General features: G+C 43.0%; 1 protein-coding gene across 2 annotated transcripts in view; it reads left to right on the forward strand.

The window, feature by feature from the left end:
- The first annotated feature begins 466 nt into the window (after positions 1-466).
- LOC128688116 (uncharacterized) overlaps positions 467-15,000 on the forward strand; it is a 71,630-nt gene continuing 57,096 nt past the window's right edge. For both annotated transcript variants that reach the window (XM_070086592.1, XM_070086593.1), the window contains exons 1-3: positions 467-1,080; positions 1,342-1,477; positions 1,695-1,858. In XM_070086592.1, the coding sequence (XP_069942693.1) occupies positions 981-1,080; positions 1,342-1,477; positions 1,695-1,858 (400 nt within the window). In that variant the 5' untranslated portion in view covers positions 467-980. The remainder of the gene's footprint in view (positions 1,081-1,341; positions 1,478-1,694; positions 1,859-15,000) is intronic.

Raw genomic sequence — 15,000 nt, forward strand, 5'->3', positions numbered from 1 at the left:
ATTTTCACGTTTTTTATATATTTTTTTCTCTAGCTTTTCAGGAACGTTCAGTGTTTTCACTGAAACTAACACTTTCAGAATATAGTGCCTGAATATAGTGCACTACAACATCTGTGAGAGGTAGATGAGAAAGACAGATTGGTAAGTGTTCGATATCTTTATTCCGTAACGTTTCGCTTACTTCCCTACACAGTAGGCTTCTTCAGTCAAATGCAGAAGTGATAGCAGAAACAGTGTTGATGAAAGGTGATGTAATCAATCCATCATACTTACAGATGCTGGGTCTCAGATCCTGACCATATCTCTAAAGTGGCTGTTGCCGCGTTTACTCCCTCTAGCTTTACATACATATTCATAAAGTTATGTATGTATGTAGTCCTCACCAATTATTCACTCAAGTCTTCCACTTTCTTTGTGTGCAGGAGGGAAGAGGATGCGAAAGGGATGTGTCTGTTTGTGAAGGGGATACTCGCCCTGACTGAAAAAGGCACGTCAACCTGTCGTCATTCCACATCGAGTCTGCGAAATACCAACAATAGTTTATCAAAATGACATATGTCCGTGTGCCGGATTTCCACCACCGTGTGCCGGAAACTGGTATTTAACACAGGAGATGAAAGTATCGTCGACAGATGGGGTTGTGAGCGAGGGGTGTCCAGTGTGTGTAAGGTGTGAGACCTCACTACAGTTTAGTGAGTGTCGTGCTCTTCTGCTGCTGCTGCTGCTGCTGCTGCTACCATACCTTTAATTCACAAACAATTATCACACGTCAGTGTTTTGATCGCGTTCTGCAATGGCTTCCTCGCGGGGGTCCTTGTTGTGACACGCGTCTCGGAGGAATCTTAAAAGTTTCGAGGAGCTAAACAAGATCTTTGTTATAAAGAAACTGTGCTTAGTAATTAACGATACGTGTTTGTCAATTATTATAACCCTGATATTGCGAAGTCTCGCTGTGGCTAAGAGAGATCTAGCCAGGGACCATGTTGGTAATGAGTCAGGCAGGACCGGTGGCTGTGGTGGTGATGATGGTGGTGAGTGTGGCGGAAATGAAGGATGCTACATCCCGTTACTACGACTACAGTAAGTGTTACATATATTAACTTTCTATTTAATTATTTCTTTAAGTCACAGTACCATAACTAGAAATAAGATAATATCTTTATCCACTTGGTGGAACTTTACACAAATATGATAATGGTTGCTGGAACTGTTTTTAACAAAACACTTCTACTTATGAAGAGGTGGAATTTAAATTAATTAGTTTTGAGATACTTGAGAATAAATTTGTAAGTGTATTTATTTATGGGCTATCTACATTTTAATGGAAACATCTATGCCTAGCTTGCTACATTGAAAAAGGTTATGGACTGAGACTTCAGAGTCACAGGGTAGACAAGTATATCTCCACCGCGTCACTAAGGGAGTGCCAGAGGGCCTGTGACCTGGCCTTCTTCTCCTGCAAGTCTTTCTCCTACAGGTGAGTCTGTGGGACCTGTAATGTTATCTGTGCTACGTGCTGATACTACATCACCTCTCTCTCTCTCTCTCTCTCTGTTTCCTCCATGTTTTATTACTGATACATACACAGAAGATATTCATAAACATTACGTATACATTTTTTTACAGTTGGTTCCTGCACATTTGACTCCTTTCCTACCCACACTGTCCTACTCTTCCGTTCCTTGTTCCTGCAGTAACTATCCCACAAGGGAGAGGGAGAACTGCCTTCTCTCCCGCGAGGACTCTAGGACCATCCACCTGCAGGATCACCGAGACTTCTACTATGACAGGGACTTCGTCTTCTACGAGAGGTCTTCAGGGCGAGACTGTCGCAGAAACAACCATCTTACTGCCTACCGTGAGTACTTCTCTTTTTTCCCTTCTCGAAAGGGTGTTTTGATGCCAGTAAAAGGCTCTTGATCCAATGAATCAGAAGTAGGTGTTTTACAGGAAATAAGCTGTTACCCAACTCAGCTTAAGTGCCTTTTCTAGCATTCTCTCTCTCTCTCTCTCTCTCTCTCTCTCTCTCTCTCAGGAAGGGTGGAGGGTAGAGAGTCCTAGGTTAGGAAATGACTCATACTAATGAAATAGGTCAACGTGACGGAGTAACCAGTATCCTCAGTGTGACAAGCGTCACCAGTGTGACCAGCATTATGTGTGACCAGCATCAGTGTGACCAGCATCACCAGTGTGACCAACATCATCAGTGTGACCAGCATCACCAGTGTGACCAACATCATCAGTGTGACCAGCATCACCAGTGTGACCAACATCACCAGTGTGACCAGCTTCACCGGTGTGACAAGCATCACCAGTGTGACCAGAATCACCAGTGTGACCAGCACCCTCACTGTGACCAGCATTATGTGTGAGCAGCATCACCAGTGTGACCAGCATCACCAGTGTGACCAGCATCACCAGTGTGATCAGCATCATCAGTGTGACCAGCATCGTCAGTGTGACCAGCATCATCAGTGTGACCAGCACCCTCACTGTGACCAGCATTATGCGTGACCAGCATCACCAGTGTGACCAACATCACCAGTGTGACCAGCATCATCATTGTGACCAGCATCATCAGTGTGACCAGCATCATCACTGTGACCAGCACCCTCACTGTGACCAGCATTATGTGTGACCAGCATCACCAGTGTGACCAACATCACCAGTGTGACCAGCATCATCAGTGTGACCAGCATCATCAGTGTGACCAGCATCATCAGTGTGACCAGCATCATCAGTGTGATCAGCACCCTCACTGTGACCAGCATTACCAGTGTGACCAACATCACCAGTGTGACCAGCATCATCAGTGTGACCAGCATCCTCACTGTGACCAGCATTATGTGTGACCAACATCATCAGTGTAACCAGCATCATCAGTGTGACCAGTATCACCAGTGTGACCAACACCACCAGTGTGACCAGCATCATCAGTGTGACCATCATCATCAGTGTGACCAGTATCACCAGTGTGACCAACATCACCAGTGTGACCAGCATCATCAGTGTGACCAGCATCATCAGTGTGACCAGTATCACCAGTGTGACCAACATCACCAGTGTGACCAGCATCATCAGTGTGACCAGCATCATCAGTGTGACCAGTATCACCAGTGTGACCAACATCACCAGTGTGACCAGCATCATCAGTGTGACCAGCATCATCAGTGTGACCAGTATCACCAGTGTGACCAACACCACCAGTGTGACCAGCATCATCAGTGTGACCATCATCAGTGTGACCAGTATCACCAGTGTGACCAACATCACCAGTGTGACCAGCATCATCAGTGTGACCAGCATCATCAGTGTGACCAGTATCACCAGTGTGACCAACATCACCAGTGTGACCAGCATCATCAGTGTGACCAGCATCATCAGTGTGACCAGTATCACCAGTGTGACCAACATCACCGGTGTGACCAGCATCATCAGTGTGACCAGCATCATCAGTGTGACCAGTATCACCAGTGTGACCAACATCACCAGTGTGACCAGCATCATCAGTGTGACCAGCATCATCAGTGTGACCAGTATCACCAGTGTGACCAATATCACCAGTGTGACCAGCATCATCAGTGTGACCAGCATCATCAGTGTGACCAGCATCCTCACTGTGACCAGCATCTTCAGTGTGCACTTTACAGTACTACTCAGCTCTTCAGAACTTCTTGCAAGGTCCGTTGAATCTCCTGAGGTTCCTCACTAGTGGAATCTAAAGTAATAAAAAGTATACTGTTAATTTTACTGACTAAGAACAGTAGTAGTGGTAGCAATATTACTTGAAGTAGTTGTAATAGTAAAAAAAACATACCACGGGCGGGGATAGAACCCGCGATCATACTTGTAATAGTAGTTGCAGTAATTGTATGTATAGGAGTAGCGGAAAAAACTGCAGTAATAGTAGTAGTAGTGGTGGTGGTGGTAGTGGTAGTAGTAGTGGTAGTAGTACTAGTGGTAGTAGCAATGGTAGTAGTAGTAGTAGTAGTAGCAGTAGTAGTAGTAGTAGTAGTAGTAGTAGGAGCAGTAGTAGTGGTAGTAGCAGGAGCAGTAGTAGTGGTAGTAGCAATGGTAGTAGTAGTAGTAGTAGTAGTAGTAGCAGTAGTAGTAGTAGTAGTAGTAGTGGTAGTAGCAGGAGCAGTAGTAGTGGTAGTAGCAGGAGCAGTAGTAGTGGTGGTAGTAGCAGCAGTAATAGTAGTAGTAGTAGTAGCAGTAGCAGCAGCAGTAATAGTAGTAGTAGTAGCAGCAGCAGTAATAGTAGTAGTAGTAGTAGCAGCAGCAGTAATAGTAGTATTAGTAGTAGCAGTAATAGTAGTAGTAGCAGCAGCAGTAATAGTAGTAGTAGTAGTAGTAGTAGCAGCAGCAGCAGGAGCAGCAGTAGTACTAGTAGCAGTAGTAGTAGTAGTAGTAGCAATAGTAGTAGTAGTAGTAGTAGCAACAGCAGTAGCAATAGCGTTAGTAGTAGTAGTAGCATTAATAAAGAAACCAGTAGTAGTAGTAATAACTTACGAGATGAACTAACTACAATAGCACCTCACAGTTAACTGAGGTGAACACGGTGTCAACACACAATGAACTTGGAAGCCTTAAAATATATAACAGAATTCTCACTTGGTACAGTTTCTGGGCGCCGCCTCTGGCACGCAATCAACGGAAGTTGGAGAAGGACCCACATAGCTACCTTTACATAATAACGGCAAAAACTCCTAACGGGAGCGTCCTCTGGTATAGTTCTTTCGTGTTGAGAACGTTGAGGTCCAGTGGGCACGGAAGCCATTTCAGTTTATTCCAGAGGGAAAGAAGCTCTTCTGTGTTACAATCGTTCGTAGCTACACGCTTGGAATGCCCCTGTATTTAAATTGATCCTATTCGGTTTAACAGGGTGGCGAATGGTATTTTAATGGGTAAGACACCAGTGTAACACTAGGCACGTTTCACCTGTGCTGCCGGCTTCATCAGTCGAATATCCAGATAAACTGCAGGCCTGGAGACAGTAGATGATGTGACGAGGTAGTTTCAAGCAATCAATCCTTCAGACTTCGTGCAAGATATGTTGGCTTCTTTACATCACGATTGGTAGACATTGGTTCGAGCCTCCACCACTAACGTTGAATGACCTCCTTTATCTTAGAACTATAAATATAAACACTTTAACTATAAATATACACGAGAACGTGAGGAAGGAGGGGAGAAAGGCGGTAAAGAGTGAAACATGAAAATAGAGGAGGAATAGAGAGAGAGATGAAGTTAATAACATGGGTGTTAAATTGTATTTTGTAAAAGCTGTGAAGCCCCGGTGTCGTGTTCATCCTAGTAGACAAAGGGCGCTGTGACGGCTGGGATGCTGGGTTGCTAGGCAACGCTGGGGAAGCTGGGCTTGATTCACTCTTCAAGGGGGAGAGGACATGATGTTTATGAGAGATTATTGATCCGAGGAATTAGAACTACCCATCGCTTCCTCGGATCAAACCTGATGACCTCCCATTACCCCCAGGAGCTGTTTAACCCTTATGAGTTTAGAGCTTCCAAATGGTTATAATAATAATAATAATAATAATAATAATAGTAATAATAATAATGTGGGCACTTGAGGAAGAGGTGATGAGTATGGATGCACATCTGATGAATAACAGAGGTTATGATGAATAAGTGAGGTGATGAATAAGTAAGATAGCGATGAATATAAGGGTGTGTGATGATGAGGTGTTATGTCTTGAGTCAACAACTGTGGGAACTAACTCGTCCTTACTGAGTCAACAACTGTGGGAACTAACTCGTCCTTACTGAGTCAACAACTGTGGGAACTAACTCGTCCTTACTGAGTCAACAACTGTGGGAACTAACTCGTCCTTACTGAATCAACAACTGTGGGAACTAACTCGTCCTTACTGAGTCAACAACTGTGGGAACTAACTCGTCCTTACTGAGTCAACAACTGTGGGAACTAACTCGTCCTTACTGAGTCAACAACTGTGGGAACTAACTCGTCCTTACTGAGTCAACAACTGTGGGAACTAACTCGTCCTTACTGAATCAACAACTGTGGGAACTAACTCGTCCTTACTGAGTCAACAACTGTGGGAACTAACTCGTCCTTACTGAGTCAACAACTGTGGGAACTAACTCGTCCTTACTGAGTCAACAACTGTGGGAACTAACTCGTCCTTACTGAGTCAACAACTGTGGGAACTAACTCGTCCTTACTGAGTCAACAACTGTGGGAACTAACTCGTCCTTACTGAGTCAACAACTGTGGGAACTAACTCGTCCTTACTGAGTCAACAACTGTGGGAACTAACTCGTCCTTACTGAGTCAACAACTGTGGGAACTAACTCGTCCTTACTGAGTCAACAACTGTGGGAACTAACTCGTCCTTACTGAGTCAACAACTGTGGGAACTAACTCGTCCTTACTGAGTCAACAACTGTGGGAACTAACTCGTCCTTACTGAGTCAACAACTGTGGGAACTAACTCGTCCTTACTGAGTCAACAACTGTGGGAACTAACTCGTCCTTACTGAGTCAACAACTGTGGGAACTAACTCGTCCTTACTGAGTCAACAACTGTGGGAACTAACTCGTCCTTACTGAGTCAACAACTGTGGGAACTAACTCGTCCTTACTGAGTCAACAACTGTGGGAACTAACTCGTCCTTACTGAGTCAACAACTGTGGGAACTAACTCGTCCTTACTGAGTCAACAACTGTGGGAACTAACTCGTCCTTACTGAGTCAACAACTGTGGGAACTAACTCGTCCTTACTGAGTCAACAACTGTGGGAACTAACTCGTCCTTACTGAGTCAACAACTGTGGGAACTAACTCGTCCTTACTGAGTCAACAACTGTGGGAACTAACTCGTCCTTACTGAGTCAACAACTGTGGGAACTAACTCGTCCTTACTGAGTCAACAACTGTGGGAACTAACTCGTCCTTACTGAGTCAACAACTGTGGGAACTAACTCGTCCTTACTGAGTCAACAACTGTGGGAACTAACTCGTCCTTACTGAGTCAACAACTGTGGGAACTAACTCGTCCTTACTGAGTCAACAACTGTGGGAACTAACTCGTCCTTACTGAGTCAACAACTGTGGGAACTAACTCGTCCTTACTGAGTCAACAACTGTGGGAACTAACTCGTCCTTACTGAGTCAACAACTGTGGGAACTAACTCGTCCTTACTGAGTCAACAACTGTGGGAACTAACTCGTCCTTACTGAGTCAACAACTGTGGGAACTAACTCGTCCTTACTGAGTCAACAACTGTGGGAACTAACTCGTCCTTACTGAGTCAACAACTGTGGGAACTAACTCGTCCTTACTGAGTCAACAACTGTGGGAACTAACTCGTCCTTACTGAGTCAACAACTGTGGGAACTAACTCGTCCTTACTGAGTCAACAACTGTGGGAACTAACTCGTCCTTACTGAGTCAACAACTGTGGGAACTAACTCGTCCTTACTGAGTCAACAACTGTGGGAACTAACTCGTCCTTACTGAGTCAACAACTGTGGGAACTAACTCGTCCTTACTGAGTCAACAACTGTGGGAACTAACTCGTCCTTACTGAGTCAACAACTGTGGGAACTAACTCGTCCTTACTGAGTCAACAACTGTGGGAACTAACTCGTCCTTACTGAGTCAACAACTGTGGGAACTAACTCGTCTTACTGAGTCAACAACTGTGGGAACTAACTCGTCCTTACTGAGTCAACAACTGTGGGAACTAACTAACTCGTCCTTACTGAGTCAACAACTGTGGGAACTAACTCGTCCTTACTGAGTCAACAACTGTGGGAACTAACTCGTCCTTACTGAGTCAACAACTGTGGGAACTAACTCGTCCTTACTGAGTCAACAACTGTGGGAACTAACTCGTCCTTACTGAGTCAACAACTGTGGGAACTAACTCGTCCTTACTGAGTCAACAACTGTGGGAACTAACTCGTCCTTACTGAGTCAACAACTGTGGGAACTAACTCGTCCTTACTGAGTCAACAACTGTGGGAACTAACTCGTCCTTACTGAGTCAACAACTGTGGGAACTAACTCGTCCTTACTGAGTCAACAACTGTGGGAACTAACTCGTCCTTACTGAGTCAACAACTGTGGGAACTAACTCGTCCTTACTGAGTCAACAACTGTCGTCCTTACTGGAACTGGGAACTAACTCGTCCTTACTGAGTCAACAACTGTGGGAACTAACTCGTCCTTACTGAGTCAACAACTGTGGGAACTAACTCGTCCTTACTGAGTCAACAACTGTGGGAACTAACTCGTCCTTACTGAGTCAACAACTGTGGGAACTAACTCGTCCTTACTGAGTCAACAACTGTGGGAACTAACTCGTCCTTACTGAGTCAACAACTGTGGGAACTAACTCGTCCTTACTGAGTCAACAACTGTGGGAACTAACTCGTCCTTACTGAGTCAACAACTGTGGGAACTAACTCGTCCTTACTGAGTCAACAAAAAAAAATAACATTACGAAATGTTATATCTTCTTCAGTAAAATGTAAAATATTTAATGTTTCTCTCTCTCTCTCTCTGTCTCTCTGTCTGTCTCTCTCTCTCTCTCTCTCTCTCTCTCTCTCTCTCTCTCTCTCTCTCTCTCTCTCTCTCTCTATCTATCTATCTATCTATGTATCACTTGAAAATAATATCCCATTGTTCTTTTCTTTGTTCTTTATTTATTTATTTATTTATGCATTTTTTTATGTCCTCTCTTTTCCTCCACTCTTTTAGCGTTGTGTTTCTTCTCACACTGTCATAATTTGTGTGTGTGTGTGTGTGTGTGTGTGTGTGTGTGTGTGTGTGTGTGTGTGTGTGTGTGTATGTGTGTGTGTGTGTGTGTGTGTGTGTGTGTGTGTGTGTGTGTGTGTGTGTGTGTGTGTGTATATATGTATCTATGTATGTATGTGTGTGCGTACTCTCTTAATTTTAGTTGCTGAGGTCGAGTCTTGGTTCCTGGCCCCACCTTTCACTTCCCTGCGAGTGGCTTCAGGCGACGTCTTGTCGTACTTGTTGGCAAGTGTATGGAATCTACCGTATCCTCTTCCTCGTTCTGCTCACTGAGCTTCCCCTCGTTCTTCAGAGCTGAGAAGCTTGCGTAATAATAATAATTATATTAAAATTAATAATAATAAAATGATAACATCAACAAAAATACTAATAGCAGTAATAATAATAATAATAATAATAATAATAATAATAATAATAATACACATTTCCTCTAGTAACCTTTCAAACAGTCCGCCTCAGCCTTTTCAAATCCTGTGAATGTCTTGTGTTTGCGCATTTGAACGCATTTTCGGAGATTCGTTGGTCGCCATTCTGTTACCACTTTACAGATGAGCAAACCATTCCCAAACCTGAAGAAGACGCAATAAATATCCGAAAACAAATAGACTTATCGTGGGGCTTTATGAAAAGATTTTGGCCTGGTCCACCTTCAGTGTTGTATCTTATTTTAAGTTTCCTCATGATTCCTTCCACTCTCCTCCGGTCCTAGTCTCGTAGTGAACTTTGACCTTTCTGTAATTTCTAGCTATTTTTAATAAAAAAAGACTAGCAGAACAAATCACGGAACGGGTGAGGGTAAGTTAGTTCTACAACTCTAGGCCAGTATGTAAGCCACCCGCCGTAAGCCACCCGTTTCTGGTTTGTTTGAAATCGTGCTATTACGATTTCGTGAGTCAAGACTAGTCGTAGTCGTTAGTGAGAGATTATTGACCGTATGTTTACACTGATGCTGGCACGTCCCCACTCACGAGTGGTAGTATTCCGCAGGTCACCTGACCACACGGGATGAAGAAAAGTAACTTACGTTAGGTGACCACACGGGTGCTCCAAAACACGGGGTGAGGAAGACCAGCCCTTATGCAAGGTCAGTGTAGAGGAGAGATGAGCCTCCGCCCACACGGTGCGTGCCGACGCGGTCCATCCTTCAACAAGGTTCCGTTTAGAGCAATTTAAATCCCAGTTGTGGAGCAGCAATTAGTTTATTATCACTTTTGTTAAACATACAATTATTTACGCCAGACGAAAATATGGACCTTACTGTCAAGTATAGCAAATTCGCACGCTTTACAATGTGTCGAATTCTATGCGACCCAAACAGCTTTGTAGTGATTTTTCACTCTTCATTATATATTAATATTTTTAGTTTAGGTTAGGTTAAGGTAGCCTATATTTACATATAGTTAATCCACAATAAAAAAAATAACATAAATGGACTTCTTAACTCTGGAGGTTTGGCCTTAACAGTGTTGGTAACCCATCACTCTCTTTCGTGAGTCATTATTATTCTCTTTCGTGAGTTATCTCTCTCTCTTATCTATAAACATGAAGATGGGATGTTTACTGACGTGTTATGAAAAATTGTTCTACCTTGTGAATAAACTTTATGTTCCATTCTTTAATTTTTAATTTAGTCTCTTAGTTTAACCACATCTACTACCAAGGTAGATGCGGTAGAGGTTCTACTAAGACAACCCCTATCGAATTTAACCCAGGAATCAGACTAGATGCTGCGTTCTTAACCTGAAATCTATGAAATATCGTATACAAAACAGTGTTTTTAAGGAATGACTTTTAGGACTGTAAGTAGAGAAGTGTTCAGAACGCTACGTGCACCAAGTACAACACTGCTGAATATGCAGCGCCCTCGTCGAGCCTCTGCTCACTTAAACATGGAGAAAATTTGGAAAGTGCAGAGGACTTACACAAGGCTGGTACCGGAACTAAGGAACTGAAGTTAAGGAAAACAGTGCTTCACAAATTAGGCTTCACCAAACTAAGAGATCAAAGAAAGAGGAGACATGGTAAACGCAAACTGTTTAGGTACTTAAGTAATGACTACTAAACTAAGTAATTACAAGAAAGTAAGGAAGCACCGACTGACCCCACACGAGTTTGGTGATTGTTTTTAATATAATAACAACTAGGAAACTAAGTAATTGCTACTAGGTAACAAAGTAATTGAAGCTGAGTAACAAAGTAATTTAAACTAATTAACAAGGTAATTACAACTGGAAACTTACACGTAAACAGAAACAGACAGGTAGATAACTACCTATTCATATAATCGTTTTTTCGTCTTGATGTAAAGAGGCAGGAAAATTGTACTTAGCACTGTGTGTGCTAGATCAATGCTTCTTTCAAGGTGAGAGCCTTGATGCTGGTCAAGGCTTTTTACCCAAGGAATCTGAGCTACCTTCCTATCTTCTACTGGATTAACCTTGAAAACCTCACATTCCCCAGTCACCGTATAACTCCCTACAGGTGTAACGCATCCTCGTGATTATTATATTTGTTAGTATTATTTAGACCTGTGCAGACGGTGGTGACGTCTGCATGAACAAGATCCTGGTACACACCTCACACAACCAACACTTGTGGATTATCCAGTTGTCACTAACAAGACTCTGGAGCAGACACCGTGGCGGAAACTACAAAAAGGGGAAGCAAATTCCTTCTATTTTTTTTTCAGCAGACTGTAATTAGGGATCATTGCGTGAGATCCCACCCGAGTAAGTCAGTGCTCGCACAAAGGAATAATGGCGGAATAAACACAACACGACAACCTTGAGGTTTTATCTGGCCAAGGTCGAGTCATCCTCCTTCCCTCATTCCCTCCTTCCTTCCTTCCTTCCTTCCTTACTTTCTTTCTTCTCTCGCTTCCCACACTCTCCACTCTCCCTTTCCCACCACTTTCAGATACATTCCCTTACATGTGAGAAACACCGATATTTATTAATTTTTTTGATGCACGTGCCTGTGAGATTATTACAAAGTAATGTCATTATTGCGCCTTGTCATGTCATGAGGCCGGTAACCCTCTCTCAGTACAGACACAGAAAATGCTGGTCAGCAACCAACAATTTGGGTGACTGTTTAGATCTTTATTGTCGGCGTTGTGAATACAAAAAAAAAAAAAGCTGCGATAATGTCCACACACATGTGTATGCAAGGTGACTGGGTTACCTAGGGCTAGACAGTGGGACACTCGGTCTCTGCAACGAGACCTTCGTCCGCTGGTGATTACAAACAGCTTATCATACATAGCATTTTAATGAATAAAAGGTCACAGTATCGTTACTGGAACAGTTCACAAATAATCTGCGCATAGGAGAGAAAATTTATGATGGCCTTTCGGTCCGTCCTGGACTATTGTCAAATAACAACAGTAGTAATATGACAGTGGTCCAGGACAGACCGAAATGCCATTAGGATCCTCTTTTAAGTGTAGGTTATATGCAAATATAGCTCTTACAGAAGAATATGGCCTGAACGATGTTTGAAAATGTGTAGGGAAAGGACAGAGAATGCTTCATAGTACTGAAAGAACCTCATGCACGGAATTCATTATTGGCTCTTCCTAATTCCTTCCTGGGTAATCTATTCGACCTTCAGATTTTTTTGTCCATCTTTACGCTCAGCCGGCCTCTCCCCACGGAACACAGGGGTACCTGCAGCATTACAACAGTAGACCAAGTCGTACTTCATGGTCTTATCTGCGTAGATCAAAGAAAAAGACAGCAACAGCGAAGAGGTTATTGTGCTTCTTTGGTCAGATGATAAGCAGGTGTGGGGCGACACATGGGCATCAACCTTAGCTAACACCTGTTTTCAACAGAGTGGAGTAGGAGGAGGAGGAGGAGGTGCAGCCGCCAGCTTCAGTGATTATCTAGAAAATACAGATGTGCTTATCACAAAAGTTACGTCCTCCCAATAGGTTCGAAGGTTCTCGTCTCGGGGGAAAATTGTATACTCGAGTTCCTGAAAGATATGAGCAATAAACTCCTTAGGGAAACCAAGGCTCTCATAAGAGCTATCTCTTCCTTCTAAGCCCTCAGTGTCTTTACGTAGGAAAGTAATGACTGCTGCATCCCGGGCACACGCCCTAGCATGGGCGTGGGATGAGTCTTGTGGTTAGCGTGGGAATATGATTTAATTATACTGAATGGTAATTTGTTCACCGGGAGACATACAGTGGCAGGTACTAACTTCAACACCACTCCATTCATTTTCAAGTATAATACACTACCTTCCTTCTCGCTCTCCATTAATCTTTAACTCACAGGATTAAAGATAAGCAAGTTTTTTCACCTATAACTTTGTCCATACTACGGTCAAAAATCTCACCTTAATACCACGGGTCACCAAGCCTCTCTAAGTAGTACTAGACAGCTGTGCTCTTCCGCTATTTCTCACACATGTGTCATCGCTATGCAGACAGTCAGTAGCTCTAGCATAAACCTCTACTTCATTCTTTATAATAAGATATAAATTATGTGACCATATCAGTAAGAGCACCGAGCCTTTTTTTTTTCACCAGCAGCAGAGGAGTAACACCCTCGTTCACACCATATTCTATGGTGTGAGAGTTAAGTCCTTGAAACTACTAAATGGCTGTAAATTTTGTAAGACAAAAATATGTTTATCCTTGATCCTGACGTAGTGTCACAACTGATTATATCGTTGGCAAGGTGGTGCTCTTCCTGCTTATAGTGTGATCTTCCTGCCTGCTCGTAGTTTGATCTTCCTGCCTCTCACAATATGATCGTCTTGCTTACTCATAGTGTGATTAACCTGCCTACACATAGCGTAATATCCTGCCTTCACATAGCATAATCTTAATGTCGTCACATAGTGGGATCTTCCTACCTGAACAAAGTGAGATTTTCCTATAAGTAGGATCAGGTGGATGTACTTGAGATACATCAGTCCTCCAGAACCCAGTAATTATGAGATACTTCTCTTATATATGAACACCCAATAACAAAGTAGTGCCGAAGAACTTCCTGTGGTGCACCAACCTCCCAGAACTAAGTGGCTCTGTGATGCTTCATCTGGTGTACTAACGCTCAAGAATCAGGAGGTCCTGAGGTACTGTGGCACAATACACATAAATGATCTCGAGGTAGGGCTAGCATCCAAGACAGCAAAATTTGCAAGCAAGACCAAATTGGGAAAACATGCAGCATCCAAAGAAGACTGTTTGATCACTGAGAGTGATGTGGGGAGGTTGTTGCTGTGGTTGGAGATGTCGAGGATGATTTTCAATGTGAACAAGCGTACAGTAAGACATTTTTGGTAAAACAATCTCAGACATCAGTACAAAATTTTAGGCAACAAACTTACGGAAGCAAGTGAAGAAAACAGGAATAATCATAAGCAATGATCTTAAGAGTACCAAACAATAACGATCTGTAAGAGGTGAAACTAAGACACCAGACACAATACTGACTATAATGAACTTGTTAGGCTGCAGCTAGAATGTGCCTTCCAGTTCTGGCTTTCAAATTACGTGAAGGACGAGGATATATTAGAAATAGAGAGAACAGAGAAGAGTTACCAAGCACGTACCATCACTTAGAAACAAACATTACAATGATTCAAAGCGCTCAGCTGTTTATTCTTAGGAATCGTAGACTAGGAGATCCCATTGAAGCATTGAAGATAATGAACGGCTTCGACGCACTCAAACATGAAGAACTATCTGAATTGCTGAGTGAGGTCATAACACGAAACAAAGGAATGAATCTGCGAGGCAGAAGATGCAACGCGAACCCATGCAATTATTTTTTGCAAAGGGAAATATATCAGAATGGCATAAACTATTGGTTAATGTTGCAAGACACTTTGCCAGTATAGGATTCAACTAGATATCCAATACCGTGTTGAGATGACATACTCAGTATGAAACTGTCAGTCAAGATAGCTGGGTCAGCCCATATTGTTTTGTACGCCAGAAAACGTAAGGTAAGGTACAGGGCATAGTGAGGGAGGACAGAAGGAAATACCATCCAGTACGCTAGCTGATTCATGTTGATCGTCATGTATATTTAGTAGAACGGGCAATCTGAAGTCAGAAGATTCTTGATGTCTAGCGATAGCGTGGTGACCACAGCGAGGTGACTAAACCAGCAGTGGTAGTGACGGTAGAAGTAGAGGGTTGTGATAGTCATAGCAGACCTGTTGGAAATCAGAA

The sequence above is a fragment of the Cherax quadricarinatus genome, chromosome 19 (assembly GCF_038502225.1).
Source record: "Cherax quadricarinatus isolate ZL_2023a chromosome 19, ASM3850222v1, whole genome shotgun sequence".
NCBI lineage: Eukaryota > Metazoa > Arthropoda > Malacostraca > Decapoda > Parastacidae > Cherax > Cherax quadricarinatus.